The sequence below is a fragment of the Budorcas taxicolor genome, chromosome 8 (assembly GCF_023091745.1).
Source record: "Budorcas taxicolor isolate Tak-1 chromosome 8, Takin1.1, whole genome shotgun sequence".
NCBI classification, from domain to species: Eukaryota; Metazoa; Chordata; class Mammalia; order Artiodactyla; family Bovidae; genus Budorcas; species Budorcas taxicolor.
In genome coordinates, this window is record NC_068917.1 from 34,223,865 (window position 1) to 34,244,564 (window position 20,700).

Sequence of the window (20,700 nt, forward strand, 5' to 3'; positions counted from 1 at the left end):
TTAAAACATTCTAAAATTATAGTTTCCTTAAAAAAGTAGAGAAAGCTAAAGTCACCTTTTGACCTCTCTCTGATCAAAAGCTACCACTTCCATCTGTCCACTCCTAAAAGTAACTATAACTGTAATTGATTTTAGAATGTGTCCTTTTATCAATAACTCATTGTTCTAATGATGAAATCACATAAATACCTTTTTATGTGTAGCATATATTATTATTCTGTATATTCAAAATTATAGGTTGACCTCAGACTGTTTACAACTCATTTTCAATTTTGAGATACAGATTGTGAGCCTGTTCTTCAGTGAGTCTAACCCATTTATATTTATTGTGAATATGGATATCTGAATTTATTTCATTTCTCTTTTTTTAATGATGCTTTTTCCTTTTTCTTTATTTTCTGTATTTCCAAACTCTTTTAGATTGCTTGAGTATGGTTTGTTCCATCTTTTATCCTCCTGGTTTATAAATTTTAAATTCTTTTTTTTTTTTTTAGTGTTTTAATTTTAACATAGATGTTTGGCTTATTTTTCTAGTGGAGTTTGAAGTGAAAGTATTTCTATTCTCCTTTGACTAGAATATTTTAGCCAGAAATATTTTCATTACTTGTGAATGTTTTCCACAGTTACTATGGTTTCATTTATAGAATGAAACCTTGTTAGTCAGATCTCACATTCCTGTATCAACCGTAGATTTATGATTTGTTTGATTTAAACCTGATGACTTTTCTCAGGCTCTGATCAAAACTGAATCCTTTAGAGTATTTTATTCACCTGCCGTAGTAGAAGTTCCCCATGCTTTGTTTTTTTGAAGTAACTATCTCTCTTGTAAAATTCTTAATTGTCTCAGTTTTCATATTAAAGTTGTATTTGCTTGTAAGTTCCCTCAAATCTTTATTGGAAGCAGAGTCTCCGCATGAATTAGTTAAAGGAGGAAGGGTTCATCTTAAGAAAGATAGTGGTTTATTTGGGATGTGATAGTATGATGCTGTACCGAAGCAGAGTGTAATAGTTGTGTTTGATTGGAACAGAGAGCCTCATACAGATTAGCTCTGGCAGAGTGGAGTGCACTGTAAAAGTGGATGTCAGTGGCTGTTTCTTGGGGGCCAGTTTTACCTAGTTTTCCGCCCATTAGCTGTGTTGGGCCTCCCAGGCAGTCCTTGCCTGTCTCCTAATGTCAGCTGTGTTCTTCTGTCTCTGTCCACTGATCCCTTTCTGTCTCTCATGACTCAAGCCTATGTGTGCCCCACCTTAGCTTCTTCATTCTTGCTCATGCTTCTTCTATCTTTTCAACTCTAGCTCCACTACTAATTGGCTTATTCTTTCAAATTCTAAAGAGAGAGACGCTAGCCCAGTTTTACCTCTTAGGTCAGCACTTAGGTTGTCTTCCGTTGAGTAAGGGTCCCACCCTTTGCTTCCTTGGTTGGGGTTGGAGGAGAGGGGCATAGCATAGTGTGCAATGGCATATTCCTTGGAGCAGGGGCTGCGGGAAGGTTGCAGTCTGCAGTAATTAGTTCAGGCTGCTGTAAATAATGCCATAGACTAGGTGGCTGAAACAGTAGAAAGTTATTTCCCCACTGCTCTAAAGGCTGGGAAGTTCACCCTCAAGGTCTAGCATGGTTTGGTTTCAGGTGAGAGATCTCTTCCTGGTGTTGTGGATGGCCACTTTCTCACTGTGTACTTCCAAAGAAAAAGCATGGCTTTTCTTTGTTGCTTGCATGTGATGAGAGGGGGAAAGGAGGGAGGGAGAGAAACATAGATATCTCTTTGTCTTCTTATAAGGTTTTCAGTCCTCTTGGTTTAGGACCCCACCCTTATAACCTCATTTAAACTTGATTATTTCCTAAAAACCCTATCTCCAAATATAATCTCATTGAGGATTACAGCTTCAACATATGAATTTGGGGGGCCTAGCAGTGTTACAAGGCACTGTAACACTCACTCAGCCTTTTAAACTCTTGATCAGGACAACCATATCACTTACTATTTTTTTTTTAATATTCTCAATCTTGATGGTGTTAATATTGCCATCCAGTCAGTAACTCAAGCAGGAAAGCTGAGGTTCTTCCTAGACTCATCTGCCTTATCTTCACATCACCAGATCCTTTGCTTACAGCTCTTGTTCCTCAGATCTGTCTCCCATTTTCATTTACTTTTCACTTGCATCTCTTTGAAAATGCTTCTTAACTGGTCTTGCTTCCAGTTTTTATTTCTTTTACAGATATTCCACACCATCACCAGAGTGATCGTTCTAAACCAAAGATTGGCTGTATCACTCACTCTACCAAAAGAAGCTGCAATTTTAAATAAACTCTTCGTGAATGGCACCCAGGGCCCTCAGTGATTTACCCTGTAGCCACATCTGTAGCCTCGCCACCTCTTCTTCCCTTGTCCTTCAGGCCCAGCCCAGGCCTAAGTAAGGGCTTGCAGTGCTCAGAAGGTGCTGTGCGCTCTTGCCTCTGTGTGGGCAGCCCTTCCATCACCTCTACTGTCCTATCTCCCACCTGTTTTTTAAAATTCCATGCAGGGGTTGCTGCCTCCAGGAAGCTTTCCCTTTTCTCTTCAGTTTGGGTTTGATGGCATCTCTCTTTTGTATTCTTATTTCCAGTGTCTGTTTACTTGTTTTTTTTTGTTCTTCTTCTTCTTCCATTCACTTGGCCCATGAGTTCTCAGACTGTGTCCTCATTCCTCTAATTCTCCCACCGAGAAACATGCTCATCATGTAGGCACTCTGTGAGTTGCTGAATCAATAAATAAGAGAATTTGAGTTCTTTTGTAAGCTTGTGACCCCTCTCAGCATATTCATTTTGGACAGGTAATTTATCTTTACATTTTATAAAGGAAGGATGAGACCATCAATCAGTATTTGACTTATATTAAAGGCAAGGTTCCTGAATACTAGATTTTCTTTGATTTGAAAGAGCAAAAAAGAATTAATAAATTCTATTATTATTGAAGGAGTTTGGAGAGATTCATAAATGTCAACTTCAAAAGAAAGATTTTGTTCACAAATGCTTTTCTGATCAAGCCTGTAAAAATGAGGGAGAAGTCCTACAGAACAGATGCTAAAAAGAGCTGACTATTTTCTGTTGGGTGATTGCATGATGCTGGTGGGTAGTTGGACGTTTCTGTGCTCTTGGAGCAGTCGTTCAGTAACCCTAGAATATGAATTATGACTGCCAGTGTCAGTTTTTCTGTCATGGCCAATTGACTTTATGACAAATTGCCTACAAATGACTACAGCCTTGCATTTGTCTACTAACTTCAGGTAGCGCTGAGGCAGCTAAGAATGAGATGAATGCTAAATTTAAATGCATTAACAGATGCTGAGCACCTTTGACAAGCCGCAAACCATTGCAGCAAGCTCTTCTAATGATGTACTCCTTTTACAGTCAAAATAGTTAAGATATCTAGAAAATTGTATGCATTTGGGGCAGTTTCTGTTAGAATTATTTTTAGCATAAGACGTTTTCACTTGCTAGTTGCTGTATAATCTGTGTTGGGCAAGAATGATTTGTTTTATGTTTCAAGTAATGATTCTCAACTACACAAAAGCTGTGCCTACGCATTACCAGTACAACTTGTTGAAAAGTAAAATGATTCCTAATTAATCAGTTTCTGTTTCTAAAAGAAATGAAAGAAGCTGTTTGATTTTTATCCTCGATTGGAACCAGTGTTATCAACCACTTGTTGGAGAATCAAAAGGTCACAGCTAAAATCATTAAGAGGATTTTTAAAGGATTTGTCATTGAAGTTCTTCAGGAAGCATAGACTCCTTAGGTTAAAAATGGTTTTTAAAATTTACATTTTTCCTAAGCTAATATACACATAAGTAGGCTTGCCAGATACAATAATAGATCCCTGGTTAAATCTGAATTTCAGATAATCAACAAGTTAGTGTTTAGTGCAATTATATCCCAAATGTTGTGTGGAATATACCTGTACTAGAATTTATTCATTTATCTGAATTTCAGATTAAACTGGGTGTCCTGTATTATTATTTGTTAAATGTAACCACTGTATACTGACACAAAATTTTAAAATTCAGAAGAAATGCAGCTCAAAATTTCCTTCTATTGTTCTCCACCTCTTGACATCCAACCACTAGTGTCTTTGGAAAGCTTGCAGGAATAGTCTAGGCTTATATATATATATATATATATATATATATATATATATATATAAACGTTTGTGATAAGGGTTTCTCTGAAAGAATAAGCAATTCTACTTCCACATAACTGACTTGTAGGTGAACTTTTGGATGCCAGGGTGTTTCACCATTGAGAACTACTTTGTGCTTTCTCTGAAGACTCCTCATGAATCAGTGGGCCTCTGAATCCATAGGCCAACCTCCATCCCCCACCAAGCAATGAATACTATTTATCTTCCAAAGTTAATTTTTCATAGAGGAAAGAGCATAGAACTAAATTTTATTGTGCATACCAAGCACTCATGTAAATAATTTTACTCTTTCAAAACTTTATGAATGCCATTCACTTGTAATTAATAGATTCCAAGTTCAGAAAAGACAGATGAGTGACATAACAAGGGTGTAGAGCTAGTAAAGGGTCAGGCTGAAATTTTAACTCAGGTCATCAGACTGTCTCGTCGATGCCCTTTCATTACCGTCACGCTTCCTCCGGAGCAGTTGCATTAACTACATGTTTGTAGTCCTGGACTTCCTGCTATTGGAGTATCTTTCCATTTGTTTGTTTGTCAGAAGTTAATAATTTTTTTGAGAGAGGACCTAATAATACTCTTTTATGAAGGATTCTTATATTGTCCTTTAAGATCTTCCTATATTTTCCCCTGTGAAACCATGCAAGGCTTGGCCTTGGACTGCTCATCTACATGTGGTCAACATTAATCATAAAAACAGAGAGGTAGGTGTTTTGCAGTGAGCTGGAAATTTGTGTTTATCTCACTTCTCAGAACATACCCAAAGGGTAAGTGTGTTTTCTAGGAAACTAAGGTTCATATGATAGGCCCTTGTTCAAGGCTGTATCACTCTTAATTCCAAGTTAGAGTCAGTGCTCTTTTCTCTTGACTTTTTATCTTTCTGAGTTAAGTTTTCATAGGGCAAAGAGCATAGAATTAAATTTTATTGTGCATACCAAGCACTCATGTATATAATTTTACTTTTTCAAAACATTATGAGACTTTCTAATACAAGTGTCAGTACTTGAGCTGTTTGACTATTTGAAATGGAGTCATTTTAAGTTGTATATCCGACCTGGCTTAAGAAAGGTCAGTAGGTATTATTCTCAGAGTTTACACAGAGCTAACTGCAGGCATTGATGGTCTGTGCATCTGCTCCTGCATACCAGATTCTTTCTTGTCTCCCAAAGGCATTCTTTCTAAAACAGGGGGTCAGCTTGTTCCTTCTCAGAGAAGTCCCCTATCTCATCTTCTAGATGAAAAGTGAGGATGTCTGGTTCTGAATTCCTCTTCACCATTGAAAGAATGACCCACTGACTTCTGATGACTGTGGGTTTTCTTCAAGGGGAAGGATCAATGTAACTTGGAGTCAGTTGTACAAAACTGTTGGACAGCAGAGATTCAAGATGGGTTAGTGATGTGGGTATTGTCAGTGGAGACCTGCATCCAGTACTTGAAAGAGTTTAGATGAGTATAGTCAGAGAAAGATGAGACCTGTGTGGGTTGAAGGAGTCTTTTGGGTAGGGAAAAGATTATTGACAGGAGGGTATTTTAAAAAGGCAAAGTGTCTTTTGAATGTTGTGCTTTCCTTTATTCAGTTTTTCATCCATGGTTTAATATATCTTGCACTCACTTGCTGATTGAGCATCACAGTTCATTTCTTAATTGGTGTGTCTGAATTGTCTTCCCAATTAAGACTAGGAGCAGTCAACGGCAGGGTCATATCTTCTACTTTTTATCTTAAAAATACTTTTTTGCCTACAGAATTTCTCATTCAGAGCCCAGTAAGCTCCTTCCACTTTGGGTAAGGATCTGTAAGTGAATCCAGAGTTATACTGGTCTCTGTTGAGGCGCTTTAAAGGAAATATTTTGTATACTTCTACCAGAGAGTTGGACTGTGAAGAAAGCTGAGCACCAAAAAATTGATGCTTTTGAACTGTGATGTTGGAGAAGACTCTTGAGAGTCCCTTGGACTGCAAGGAGATCCAACCAGTCCATTCTGAAGGAGATCAGCCCTGGGATTTCTTTGGAGGGAATGATTCTGAAGCTGAAGCTCCAGGACTTTGGCCACCTCACTCGAAGAGTTGACTCATTGGAAAAGACTCTGATGCTGGGAGGGATTGGCGGCAGGAGGAGAAGGGGACGACAGAGGATGAGATGGCTGGATGGCATCACGGACTCGATGGACATGAGTCTGAGTGAACTCCAGGAGTTGGTGATGGACAGGGAGGCCTGGCATGCTGCCATTCATGGGGTCGCAAAGAGTCGGACATGACTGAGCGACTGAACTGACTGACTGACCAACTTATTTGGGGCTCCCAGGTGGCTCAGTGGTGAAGAATCTGCCTGCCAATGCAAAAGATGTTACTTTGATCCCTGGTATGGGAATATTCCCTGGAGGAAAAAATGGCAACCCTCCCCATCCCACCCCATTCTTGCCTGGAGAATTCCATGGACAGAAGAGCCTGGCGGCCTACAGTCCATTGGGTCCCAAAGAGTCAGACATGACTAAGCAACTGAGCACCAAGTTAATTAAAATAGATTTTATGCCTTTTACCTTGTTATACAAGTTGTACCTGCAAATATAAGATACTTTTGAATAAATCCTAAAATGAATACATTTTTTTAAAATTTTTGCCTATACAGAAACCTGTCTTATCTCCACAGTATCTTAATGGTCAGAGGAATCATAGTGGTATCAAGTGCTTTTTAAAATATTTAGTTTTAGAATATAACTTAAAAGTTGTAAAACATAACCATTTCATTTTCTTTTCTCCCTAGAGTTCCATTGTAGTTGTTGGTTTATAATCATTCTAAAGAAGAACATTGAAATTTGGAAAAAAAATGTTAGAAACTATAGGTAAGACCTGTTTCTTCCTGTTTTGATAATGATTTAAACTCCTTCCGTTGGGATCTTTGAAATCTGTTCTACTTGTTAAGATTCCGTCTATAATTATTTGGTTAATTTTTTTTTAATCCACTATCATTGTACTAGAGCAATGTGTTTTGATATTTAGATGGTTTCATATGAAGTGTTATCAAAACACATCACTTATAAGCAAAAGTATATGAGATGTTCTACCAAATATGGGTTTTAAGAAAGCTTAATGTAAACCCAGTTTTGATTTATGAACTCAGTTCTGGTTAAAGTTTGTTTCTCGGTAGCACCAGAAGTATAACAATATTTTTAATGCTGAAGATCATTGCCTATGTCTTACATTTACTGTACTCTTGGCAGGTTAAATAGTACTGAGCTTTTAAGTTGATAAAACTATTATAACAATACCGAACAGGTTGACAAACTTGAGTGACAATTTATGGCAGTTTAATTTCTGCAGTAGATAATTTAGGTTGAAATATCCAACAGATTTTCTAGACATGTGTTGATCTTTTTTCTTTTTCCCCCACACTGTACTGCTTTTTAGTTTTAGAGAAGCTGGTTTATAGAACTGATTTCAGGTATGTCAGGTATGGAACATCCAGTCTGTCATGGTCCTTTATCTGACACTACAGTCTTCACCTTTTCCAGGGAACTCTTTGGGTGTGATTATTGGAAGGTATTGGAAGGTATCTGTGATGCCTTGATGATCATGGCTGATGCTTTGACACCTGCAGGTTTTGAGGGGTAGTGGGAAGTGGGTGGCAGGAAAGGAGGAGCTGATTTTGTGATCATGCGGATCATTACTGTTGACTTTTGTTCCTGGTACTATGACTGTAATAAGAATGCATTTCCTGTATCACCTATTTTATACGAAAGTCACGCAGAGTAAAGACTAATAGTTTACATAGGAAAGTTCCTCATAAGAAAGTGGACAGCAAAGGGGAAATACAGAATTATTTAAACCATTACCTGATAATCTTCATTTTGTAAGTTACTACTGAGTTGTACACCTTTCAAGAATTGATGTGAGAATTCATACTAGATTTATTTTTTGAGATACCATGGGAAATAACCTAAAATCAGTTCTTAGGCATACCTTTATTACTGTTTGCTTTTAAAATTCTGCATATGAGTGTTTAACTTTGTGCATGAACTCATGGTCAGCATTAGTTAATATTTCAGTTTCTCCATTCCTATGTAATCATATTTTTGGTATCAAAAAATGTCTCTAGTGATAGTTCTCACTCTTTTTTATTACTACGATATGGCAATATATTTTAATAGATATCATCGAGAATATGTTAAGGCATATATCTTAGCAGTCTTGAGTATTTTTTAAAAATTGTAGCTTCACTTACATGGAATGGAGAGAGGGAGTGAGAGTGGGATTTTGAGATGTTTTTTAACTATTATCTGTGGTAGCATTTAACTGTCTAGAGTCTTGCATGTTAGATGTTAGGATTATTAAGGATACACTTATGGAAAATACTTATGAAAAGTACTAACTTTGGCACCTTTGTATTCAGTTTTATGCTTATGTACATATGCTATTTAATTTGGAGGTAAGACAGTTCAAACATTAAAAAATTGTGTTTTTGAAGGAATATGTGTTATTGTAATGTATTTTCAAGTAAATGCAAAAGTGTATAATGCATTGCCTCTTAATACATGAAAATTTAACTGTTAAAATTCATCAGTGACATTATTTACCTCTACTTATTAGTTATAGTTCTAATTTTTCTTATATATACATTTTAATAAAAAAGAAATAACATTTATAAGATCACAGAATGTTTGGTTTTAATTAGTTTTTATAAAAGACTTGAAATAGCTGGTATTAGAAGCATATCAGATAGGCATCATCTGAATTTGTTTCCATACTTAACAGTTAGTTGCACGTACCATACACTATAACCAGTTGGCTGCTTTTAAACAAACTTTCTTATTAGAGGTTTCAAGGTTTGAAGAATATATTTAGAGTGACATGTTTTAGTCCCTTCTTTTTTCCAAGTCAATTTTCAGCTCTCCCAAGAAATAGTTTTAGAATTTCTATAAGCATTGTTTGATGCCTGTCTTTTGAATCCTGTTACTGACTAATGCTGCTCTTTGGTTTAGACAAAAATCGGGCTGTGCAGGCAGCAGAGCGCTTGCAGGCCAAGCTGCGGGAACGTGGGGATGCAGCAAATGAAGACAAACTGAACCTTCTCAAGTCAGTGCTGCAGAGCCCGCTCTTCAGCCAGATTCTGAACCTTCAGACTTCCATACAGCAGCTGAAAGACCAGGTAAGACATGGTGTGTACCCACAGGAGGCCTGCGTAGCATGGTATAGAGTTTGTAAAGTCTCCTGTTTTTTCTGAAAGGCTGATTTTTGTATGTGTGAATTAATTGTTAATGAAGTAATTTAAACCTCCAAGTGAGACTTCATATTCACTGTGGCTCCCTGCTCTGCTGTGCCCTCAGTTATTTTCTTAATGGTTGTAGCTGTATATTGTAAATGATATGACATTGTGTTGAAAGCTGCGGGAGAATGGAAGAATGAGTTCCTGCAGGAGAGGAAGATGATACAAATATGTTTAGGGTGGATGGCTGTACCTTGGTTTCCATCATCACTGTGACTCATGGTTCATGTGATTGTGCTTATTCAAATTCAGACATTCAGCACACTTAGAATATTTCAGATGAGCCTGTATTTGCACGTGTAATCATGTATGTGAGGAAGGGAAATCACCTCTGTGTTGACAGTAGAAGGAATAATTACATTGTCATCAGCTAGAGGAATTGCAATTCTCACTTCTAAAAAGAGTGTAAGTAGCAATGGCTCCCATGACAGCATCAGATGGTGATAAACATTAGGACTTCTAAATGTAACACAGTGTTTATTTCTGTAAAAATTATGAGCATTAAAAAGTCCCAGCGTTTATATTAAAATTGAAACATAACGCAATGACAGAATGAAAACTGGAATCAGATGGTCACTGAACTTACTTAATGTAATCACCATTTCTCAGGTTTTTTAAAAATAGTTTTTAAATGGTTGTTATCCTCACAAGGTTTGAAGTTAATCTAATTATGTCTTCAGTCCACGTTAATTCTCATTCTGATGTTTTTCGCATTAATCTAATGGTTATGGATGACTGGCTAGCCAATATTCTGCCTTAAAAGTTTAACATGAAACCTGAAGACTAGTTTCATAATTCAGCTGAAGAACAGCTTCAGTTAACAACAACAAAAACTCCAAAATCTGCCAAATGGAAAAAGAACATTAGTAGCGATAGAGAAGGAATTTGTTAAATGTCATGTAACTTCTTAATCTAGCTATTTTAATGACCCCCCCAAACTAAGTACATAGATCAAGAAGAATCTTTAAAAATATTTCTCTCAAGTGAATTTGTACCTAATGATTTTAAAAGTTATGATCATGAATTAAGAAAACGAGGTGGTTTCATTATATATAATTGTGTTTTTTTTCCTTTGTAAATTATTGAAAAAATTGGTTTCAGGTATTCATTTTCAGAATGGATTGGCATTCTTTTGGAGAAACCAGTATTATGGATATTAGTGTAATTATGATATAGAAAATTACCTGGTTTTTAAGCAATGTGAAGATGTTTTACAGATATCTTCTCCCCTTATTGTATTATGTGGAAATATGACTCGAATTAGAGGGAAAGTTGAAAGAAAAATTACTAGTGATTATGTTAGGAAATGCTGTTAGTCTAGTGAAGCAGCTGTCAAAATGTCCCTGCTATCTACTCTTATGTGAGGGGAATAGCTTTTGTACTTACCAGGTCTGCTGAAAGGATGGGAGAAAAAGGACTGCTTGTTGAGCTTGTTTTACTCTTTCCAAATGGAACTAGGATATGGTATCTAAAACTATTTGGGTCCCATGTAATTCAGCTTAAACTTCTTTGGAAATTATTGAGGATAATATTATCGTGCCTCATAGTCTAGGACTACGGACAGTGTGATCTCATTTTATTAATGACAAATGCTGTTAAACAGTTGACCCTTGAATAACCTGGGTTTGAACTGTACAAACTTGTATTTTCTCCTCCTTATGATGTTTTTAATAACATTTTCTTTTCTCTAGTTTGCTTTATTATAAGAATATGGTATATAATATATATAACATACAAAATATGTGTTAATTGACTATGTTATAGATAAGACTTTAGTCAGCAGTAGGCTATTAGTAGTTAACTTTTGGAGGAGTCAAAGCTATAATACTTGGAATTTTGACTGCATCATAGTTGATGTCTCTCCCCACTCCTCACCCCTGTGTTGTGCAGGGGTCCACTGTATTTCAAGGCTGTGATGTTCGTGAATTATGTAGGTGTGTTTTACGCGAGTTTCCTGTTTTTGGCTCATTGGTCACCTCTTCACATACTGAAAGGGACCGTGGAAACCATCTGTTCATCCCCCTGCTGATGATGGCAGATTAGCTTAGAGAGTAGAGCCAGAGGTGGAATTTGGACTTCTTGGCTCCCAAGGCACAGTCCTTTCCCCTGTTTGACCCTGAAGCTTGTCTCACAGCTCCCCCAGACCAAGGTTAACAGTGCCTGGGTGGCATGAGTTTAGTGTCTGTTGAAACCATAGATAACGTCCCACAGTTTTTGGACTCTTCACTTTACTCTCCATTCTGTACCGGTTCAAAATAATTTGTTAATTTTTTTCCCTTGCCTGACTAGAGAAAATTTTTAAAAATTTGTAATATTTTCTGTTTTAAAGTTAAACGTATATATTCTAAGTGTTATCATGTTAGATTTAAATTTTCTATATCATTTACCAACTGCTAATTTATTACTATTTGTAATTTAATATTTAAGTAGTGCATCTAAGGAGTGAAATTTGTGCTTTTAATCCAGTAGCTATACAAATCTGATGAATGGCCAGCTTTTATTTATTATCTTTCACCTAAATTACATTTTCAAGTATTTAATTTTATATGCATGATAGAGCAAGTTACTCTCTCTGTCTCTTTTAGTGTTACTGGAAAGTTTGACCCCTTTAATTTTTCTCTGCCATCATTCTGCCTTTTAAAAGCAAAGGGAGTGAATAATTGAAAAGCCCAAGGTATATTCACCATATGGGGAACATGATCATATTGTTGTATTAATGACAGATGCTAACATGCCTTGTTGAATTAAACCTACTATTTTTTTCCCCCTCAGATCCTTTTCATTACTTCTTTTCAATAATGTTTAATTTTTCCAGTTTGCTTCTTCAGTATTAAGACAGCCCTTACAAATCAAACTGTTTCCCTTTGGCAAATTAAACACTTGACAGGTGTGTAACTGAGAGGGCAAAAAAGCCATGCCCTGAAGGGATGTGCTATTTAAATATTGTCAAAAATATTAACAGGTCTGAGAGTATAATTGATGCCTCTGTTTAACTCTGCCACATTGTGTATTGTTCTAACCACCAGCTAAAAGGATGTGTGCTATTAAACCTGAATAATCTCTAATAGCTCCAGTTTATTTCCTATTGCATGATTCCTGTTTAAGTGTGTGTGTGTCGGGGGGGCGGGGTGGATAACTGTGACTTTGTGTCAATGATCTGTCAAATGCAAATTCTCAAGTAGTGTCCTCACTGTCACCGAGTCATCCAGGCTAATAACTGCAGGGCCTAATGCATATTCATGATGAAAATCCAGCTATTGTGGAGGAAATAAACACGTTAGCAAGTTAATAATAGAAACTTGTCAGACGAGAGGATATTGGATTAGCATATTTATTCTGTGACGCTTGTCCAGCCCAATATAAGTGGATGCTACTTTCCTCATTAATTAATAGCCTTGCCTTCTGAATTGACTAAGGGTACTAAGTTAAATGTCTTTTTATCTTGAGTTATTTGTAGGAAAACTATGAATTAAAATTATTACCTTCATTAGAAAGGACTGAAAATTGTCATTGCTAAGATTTTTTAAAATTACGGTTACAGAGACCAATTATAGGTTTTTCTTTGGAAATTTTATGAAATCTTTTGGAATTATTGGAGAGACATTGATTTAAACTAAAACCAGTATTGGAATTTACTGTTCAGTGTTGATTAGAGTAATTCAGTCCTTTTTTCATTTTTATTCTCGAAAAATATGGTCTTCATGGTATAAAAGTCATGGTTTTATATTTCTGTGTTTCTAAGTTTTATCTGTTCACATTCCAAAAAAAGTTTGGGACAACTCCTGAGGGCAAAACATCCTAATAGATGATTCAAAGGTAAATCTAAATAAAGATCAAATAAAAATATTAGAGAACTAGATATACCAAGTCCCTTGGGTGGCTAAAATTGAGTATATAATTTAATTCTCATTTCCCAGGACAAAGGCAAAAAAGAACCAGATGATTGTATATTGCTCAATATGAGACATCATTCAATAAACCAAATTTCCCCTTGGCAATGGGAAGGTAATGGGAGCTCATGGTTTTTGTTTTTGTTTTTGTTTTAATAGAAAGCTCATAATCATTTAATAATAAACCTTTGTTGAACACTTAAAGTAAGTAAAAATGCAATGAATAAGATGGAGATTCTTACCTATCTAGAGGGAAAGAACATATATAGTCTTATGTCATTAAATAGGAAAACAAGCTAAGTGTATAAAAGGAAGAGAGAGGAAGAAATTACTAACTTTGACTAGAGGAAAACTTCACACTGGAGGTGACATCGAAGATGGGTTTTGAAAAATGAATAGAGGTTTTCTGTAGAGATAGAGGGAATTATTTCAGGTAATGGGAAGAGTGTTTACAAATGTAGAGCTGTTCTTAGTTCGGGTCATTTTACACTTTCTCTCCAGGAGACACTGAACAGTGTCTGGAGACACTTTAGATGGTCGCAGCTTGTGGGTTGGAGGGGTGGGACAATGCTAGAGGCGTGTGATGTATGGAGTCCAGGGATGCTGCTCAGCATCCTCAATGTAGAGGACAGCCCGTCAAACAGGGAATTGCTGGGTTTAGAGAGTCTTCAGTGCTGAGGTTCACAAATCTTGACAGAGAGTCACAGATGTACCTGTGTTTTCAGAGCAATAGAGTATGGGAGGCTGTTGACAGAAGAGGAAACTTTGGAGCTAGACAGTGAAGGCTTTAGTATGGTTTTCTGTTTTTCTCTTTCTGTTTTTTATCATCATTTCTCTTTTGCATTCAGCTTTCCATATCAATTTTTTTGTAACAAGTTGAAGTTGTATCAACTTTATCTCTTAACTATACTATTTAATACAATATTTTAGCAATTATTTATGTTTATTTCTGCACATTTTAAAGACTGTAGTGAAAAACATAACCACATAAAATGAAGGTAAAGGTCTTAATGACATTTTGATGGATAAGACCCTCATGTATAGTTATAAAATACATGAATCATTCTTCAAAGGACTATTTCTTTCATCTTTTGAAGTCTGAAATACACTAAGGATACACAGTAATTTAGTAATGACTTTTCTGCTAAAGCATGCATGAGATAATGTACCCCATGTATATTTTTCTGATCCTCTGTCTTAAAACAAAAGCACACTTTATAGAACCTAGAGAAGCAGGCAGGCAGTGTGTACTTCAGAGTTTTATGTGTGTGTTAGTTGCTGAGTCGTATCTGACTCTTTACCACACCATGGACTGTAGCCCGCCAGTCTCCTCTGTCCATGGAATTCTCCAGGTAAGAATACTGGAGTAGGTAACCAGTTCCTTCTCCAGGGGATCTTCCTGATCTAGGGATTGAACCTGGGTCCTGCACTGCAGGCAGATTCTTTACTGTCTGAACCACCAGGCACTGACAGTAACTTCAGAAGGTCGCTTTCAAATACCTGACATCAGCAGAGGGTATTAGATGGAACTTCACCATGCTGGGGCCTGCCCAAAGAGCCACTCTTCTGTATTTGTAGGACTGATAAATCACGTTTATGGCCAAAGTGTTGAGGTATGCTGCTTTTAAGCAGTAATATCAGCACCTCTGACAATTTCTTACATTTATGATTTTTATATTGATGAAAAGTTGAAAATTTTGATAATTGAGCACTTGATTGCTCTGTTTTGACTTAGGTAATTAATAAATCCCCACTATTTTGTATAATTCTTGTCTCAAAGAGCAGAAATGCCTGTGTTTCCTCAGCCTGATTTATTACCTATATAAAAGATGAAAACGTAACCCTGTGTTGATGATTTCTAATTTGAGACTGAAATGAAGATGATTCATCTGTAAGCTTGCTGTCAGGAAAAGGGAAATGACTACTGTCTCTCAAGAATGCTTAGGTTAAATTATGACGGTGTGAAGGGAGGGGAATGGAGAGAAAGAATATATGCCTCAACCCATTAACAAGAATTATCTAGAAGTCATATAGAATTCTTCCCAGCTGGTGCCCATGAAAATGAAAAAAGTATTTTTCCTACCCTTAAAATGGTTTTACTTTTATGATTGAGCATTACAGCAGCTTAACAGAAAGTGTCTGTAAGACTTCAATGTACATTATCTAGGAGAAGTTACGAGAGGAGTTGTCTCATGTTTTTGCATTTACCATAAAGTTTATTTGCTGTCAGAATTTCAAATACTTTATTTTTGGTACAATAACAGCTTTTAAATGTTTGTTCCTTTAACTAAAAGTTTGTAAATATAGAGCCTTTGAAGGGACTAAAATTCTTGTTTTATCCTGGGCAAGAAGGCAATGTTCAAGCTTTTTATACAGTGCTGGATTAAAATGCAACACCATCTTGCCATTGAGTATGCATGTGTGTCTAAAACAGAAAATGGTGCTAATTGTATGGTGTTTTTGTGACAAAGTTAAATGGTCTTTGGAGAAGAGGGAAAAAAAAAATAAGAAATTTCCTGAGTATAATCTAAATCAGTTTTTTAACCCACGAATTTAGAACAATAGAGGTCGATTTGCATTTGAAGTATGGCAACAGTAGGAACAATTCCTTTTAGGAAGCCCTTGTGTGCTATGGACTCTGTCTCATTTATTCAGTCCATCAAGCTTTTTGACGTGGGGTTTCTCCCCACTTTGTCCAGTGAAGAAATTGGGGCTAAGAGAGATTATATAACTTTATCTGGACCATACAGTTATTCGTTGGTAGATTTAGGGGAAGAATCTAGGTCTGTGTGACCCTGAAGCCAATGCTTTTTTTTTTTTTTTTTTTTTCTAATTTGCACTTTTTCTAAATCCTTATTTCTGTAACATAAAGGAAAAAATAAGTTTAAGAAAACAGTTAATAGCATTCATAACGAGAAATGAATTTAAACTAAATCTTTTGTAAATTCAAATGTAGTAAAATTTGCTGTTTCCCTTGAATTATCCCTCCTAAATTTTAATCAGAAATCCTTTTAAATATAAACCAGAAGTTTCATTCTGCTTTTATTTATAATTAGGGAAATGGACTGGGTAGAGTAATACTAAGATGGAGAGGCAGCATGGTAAAGTAACATCAGTCTTCATGTGCCCATTTCCATATATTTATGCTTGTCTAGAGGGTTTTATTTTTATTTTTCTCTAAGCAGACTGTGAACAGTGAATCAATTTTATCTTCTAGAAATGTGGGACTGGTAGAAAAAACACTGCAAACATTCTAACATGTCATTTGTCTAAATTTTCAATTTCTAAAATTTGTGGTGACATTTGAAATAAAGTTAATTTTTATACCTTTGCCCCTTAAATGTAGAAAATTCCAGCATACTTTGATAAGAATATTATTTTTGGTCAAGCTACATTCTTTATCCTCTTTTTCTTTGGAAATTTTGTTAAGAAAGCACAGAAGTGTTGAGATTTAAATAAAGGGAAGACATTCTGTAAATACACATCAACACACATGCCTAGACTAGTGGTGTATATGCTGCGCGCCACTGCGCCATTTGTTCTCAGCAAGCATGCAGAGGGGCTGTAGAATTCATTTGTTTGGAGGTTTGTTTGGAGTCCATTTCCCACTTTTGGGATAAAATCCATGACACATTCCTCTTTGAATACCTCGTCCCTAACACGACACTTAACTCAGACTCAGTAAACAATTTTGTAATTAATGATTACATGAGTGTTCTTGAATATTCAGAAATGTTGTGCATTAATAATTTGTCTTTCCTTGCTAGAGAACTAGTTTTTTATATCAACAAACTAGCCAAATAACTAAAGTTACTTTGAAGACCCCTCATTTTTCTCTTAGGAACCATATTAAATAGATATATCACTCATCATTCATCATCATCATAATTAACTTGGAAGGAGTTCTTATTATGTGCCAGGAGCTCTTCCATGTTTCATCATTACAATACTATAAAGCAGAGGATAATATTTTCCTCATTTTGCAGAGGGGTAATGGAAGCACAGAGAGGTTAGGTGAGGGAGTTAGTATTTGAATGCAGGCAAGCTGACTCCAGAGTTCAGGTCTTAATCACAAAGCTGTGTTGCTTTTTTTTTCACTGTCCTTGTAAACAGTATAATGAACATCATTTAAGGAATTCCTGGTTATCTCAAGGCCTTCGTTTTGATTATCTGCTCTCAGATGCTGGCAGTGTTGTAGTGTTATTCAGAGACCAACAATGATCTTAAGCATGAGTTTATTTCTTAAAATGAAAAAATATATATATTAATCTTGACTGAGCCCTTTTTTGCTCCTCCTTTAGTTGTAAAATGGGAGCTAAATAGCATGGATTTTAAAAATGTAAGGCCTAAGCCCAGTGCTTACCAAGAGCTCAGTAAATACCAGTTCCCTGTTTATTGCTTCCTCTTCATATGGAGATTTAATGTTTTAAGGCAGTGGCTCTCAGTTTCCTCTCATGACCCCATTACATTCTTAAACATTTCTGAGGACCTCAAAGAGCTTTTGTTTTTGTGGTTTTATCCATCAATATTTATATCAGGTTAGAAATTAAAATTGAGAACTTTTGTAAATATTTACTTAGTAGAACATAAAAAATAACAGTAATAAGCCCATTAACTTTAAAAATTGGTGAAAAGAGTGGCATTGTTTTACATTTTTGCATTTTTCTTTAACATGGCTCTGTAGAAGATGTCTGATTCTCATATCTGCTTCTGGATTTGATCTGTTTGGATTTGTTGTTTTAGTTTATGAATATGAGAAAATCTGGTTCACACGAGTATGTAGATGGAAAAGGAGAGGGGTGTATATAGCCTTCAGATAATTGTGGTTATCCTTATTTGATAGGGCACCAAAACTCTTGTTAGTTTCTTAGAAGCTAGTTGCAGTGTGGAATCTGAAACCAAAGTAGGGAACACTTCCCTGTGCTTTGAATTTTTACTTTCATTACCCACGCATAATTTTATATTACATTGGTCATTTGGAAAATTTGAAAAATAGAAAAATTACACTTTACCTTTCATTACATAGTATCAGAAAATTATACTTGCTGGTATTGCTTCTGATCTTATCAATAGAGTCTTTAAATTATGAAAAGTGTCAAGCCCAGGTTGGCAGATGCAAGTTTTTCAAAATTCTTAATTTTTACTTGAAAGCTCAAATTTTACTACTGGCAACAATTACTGTCAGTTGTTTTCTTCGAAGTGTCAGGCATACTTTATTTTTGAGAAACTGTCTGCCATATACCAAAGTCTGTATAATCAGTTTTTGGATTTAAGTAATTTTTTTCAAGTAATACAGTGCCCATGAAAAAAAAGCCTAGTTTAGCTTGCAACTCAAACAATAGTGCTTTTCTTGTGATGATTGTACTTTTAATATATGAGAAGTACTTCATATTTACTTAACCACTTTGAAACACAGAATTTTAAAAGACATACTTTTAAGAATCAATATTGAATAAAATTAATAGTTTTTACTAATTCAATATTGAATAAAATTAATAGTTTTTACTACTACTACTTTACTACTGATTACTTTTGAATCACACACACAAAAAGGACTTTTGTATGTGATTCTGTGGTAGGGGAATAGACTTGTTCTTGCGAAGAGAAGCTGAAAATCATTTGTTGCCCTTTTTTCACAGCCTTCCACAGACACCTCTTTTATTACTGTCCCATCCCTGAGAGCCGAATGTCTTGAACATTTCAGGTGCTGAATAAGTATTCCAATGAAAGAAAGGAAGGTCTCATAGAAAATGTAAAATTATACACTGTTTTGTCTGAAAGCCCCGCTCCCCCCAAGCCCCTTCCCTTCCTTAAAACTCGCTGCTCCATTTTGTAACTTGTATAGTTCAGGAATTGTGAGCTACTTTATGTCCAAAATAGTCTTGTCACATTAAGCAAATCTGCTTTGAACATGCAATTCAATTTCTTTAATTAGCTTTAAAAATAAGGATCATTAAATCAGAGTGCCACCATCAATTACTGTGCTAGGGTTTGCCTGTTCAATAATGCATCAGAGTTGTGCTCTACTATGTATTTCTCTGAAAGATTTATGGAAAAGGAGACCTCCCCTCTCTTGGTTCCAAACTTGAAATAGAGCTTTATTATATATAAAATTTTTTCCTAATCTGCCATTTTAGGTGCTGTATTTCATTGAATACTCTCAGGATTCTATCCCTCTTTGCATTTCATATTTGGGATCAGTTCCAGAGAGTGTTTTACAGCATTTTTGTAAATTCATAAGAAAATAAGCACTTTTTTTGCTCTGCATGAAGAAAAGACAAAGTGCGGAATTAAAAAAGAAAAGGCCACAGTTCTGTGAGGTGCACCTGTTATGGCAAAATCCTCAGAGAGTGCCTTGCTTCTTTTTCACTGTATTGAGGAGTAACAAACAGAAAATTGGGAAATTGAACTAGCAATATATATTTATAAATTTGTTTAAAATCTAACTAAAACTGGGATTGTAAAAGCAATGGTCATTTTTCTTGCTTAATTTAAATAATATATTTTAGCTTGTAAATGATAGAAATGTAATATTCATCAAATGTATATAAGTGTTTAGGTAATTGTATTCTCATTGCTGTACTATGAATTCAGATTAAGTCAAAATAACAGGACCACAAGTTAGGTTTGGATAATTTATATAGTAATGCTTTGGGAAATTCAGTTTGATCCTAAGCAATCATTTTCATAGACAGTTACACAAGTATTTCTGGAAAGATTGATGTTTGCCATTAAATAGAGCTAGTAATGTTAACTTCTTTTCAGTTAACACCCTAAAAGGGATAGATAAAACGTAAGAAGTCAGTATTTCAGCATTTTTAAGCCGTTTTAGTTAAATGAATCTATATATTTGAAAATTTTCTATTGATCTTTTTGACTATTTTTGGAATGATGTTTATTTTGAAGAATAGTATATTTATTTTTGAAAACATAATAAAAAGCAGTTTATAATTTAAAAATCTTACAAGTATATCAGCCTTGTACCAGGGTGGGTCAAATGCCTTAGTATAAAAGTATAAGATAGTGTAATGATTGTTTTTTCTTCTAATTTGATGTACAATTAAATGATATGAGTGTTAAAGATTTATAATCTTTAAGGAACAAATTTAGATGTGCTTCAGCAACTAAGACATGTTTGCTGAGGATTCATCTTGACTTGAGCACTCGTAAAAATTTATTTTGGGAATGGGAATTAGCCTCTTGATTCTATATCAAGCCTGTGGAAGGTAATCTATCACAGTAATAGACTAAACTTCATCTTCAGATATCCATTTCTTCATTTTCCTTTGTTTACGGTGAATGCTAGATAACTGAACTTTCAGTTTCTGTCAAAAAAGATTTAGCTCGATACCTAGAGGCCATTCCTAACCCCTCC

General features: G+C 35.5%; 1 protein-coding gene across 1 annotated transcript in view; it reads left to right on the forward strand.

Annotated features, from left to right (window-relative positions):
- Positions 1-20,700, forward strand: part of MPDZ (multiple PDZ domain crumbs cell polarity complex component) — a 181,095-nt gene that overhangs the window by 20,634 nt on the left and 139,761 nt on the right. The window contains exons 2-3 of the mRNA XM_052645436.1: positions 6,937-7,015; positions 9,152-9,318. Of these exons, the coding sequence (XP_052501396.1) occupies positions 7,000-7,015; positions 9,152-9,318 (183 nt within the window). The 5' untranslated portion in view covers positions 6,937-6,999. The remainder of the gene's footprint in view (positions 1-6,936; positions 7,016-9,151; positions 9,319-20,700) is intronic.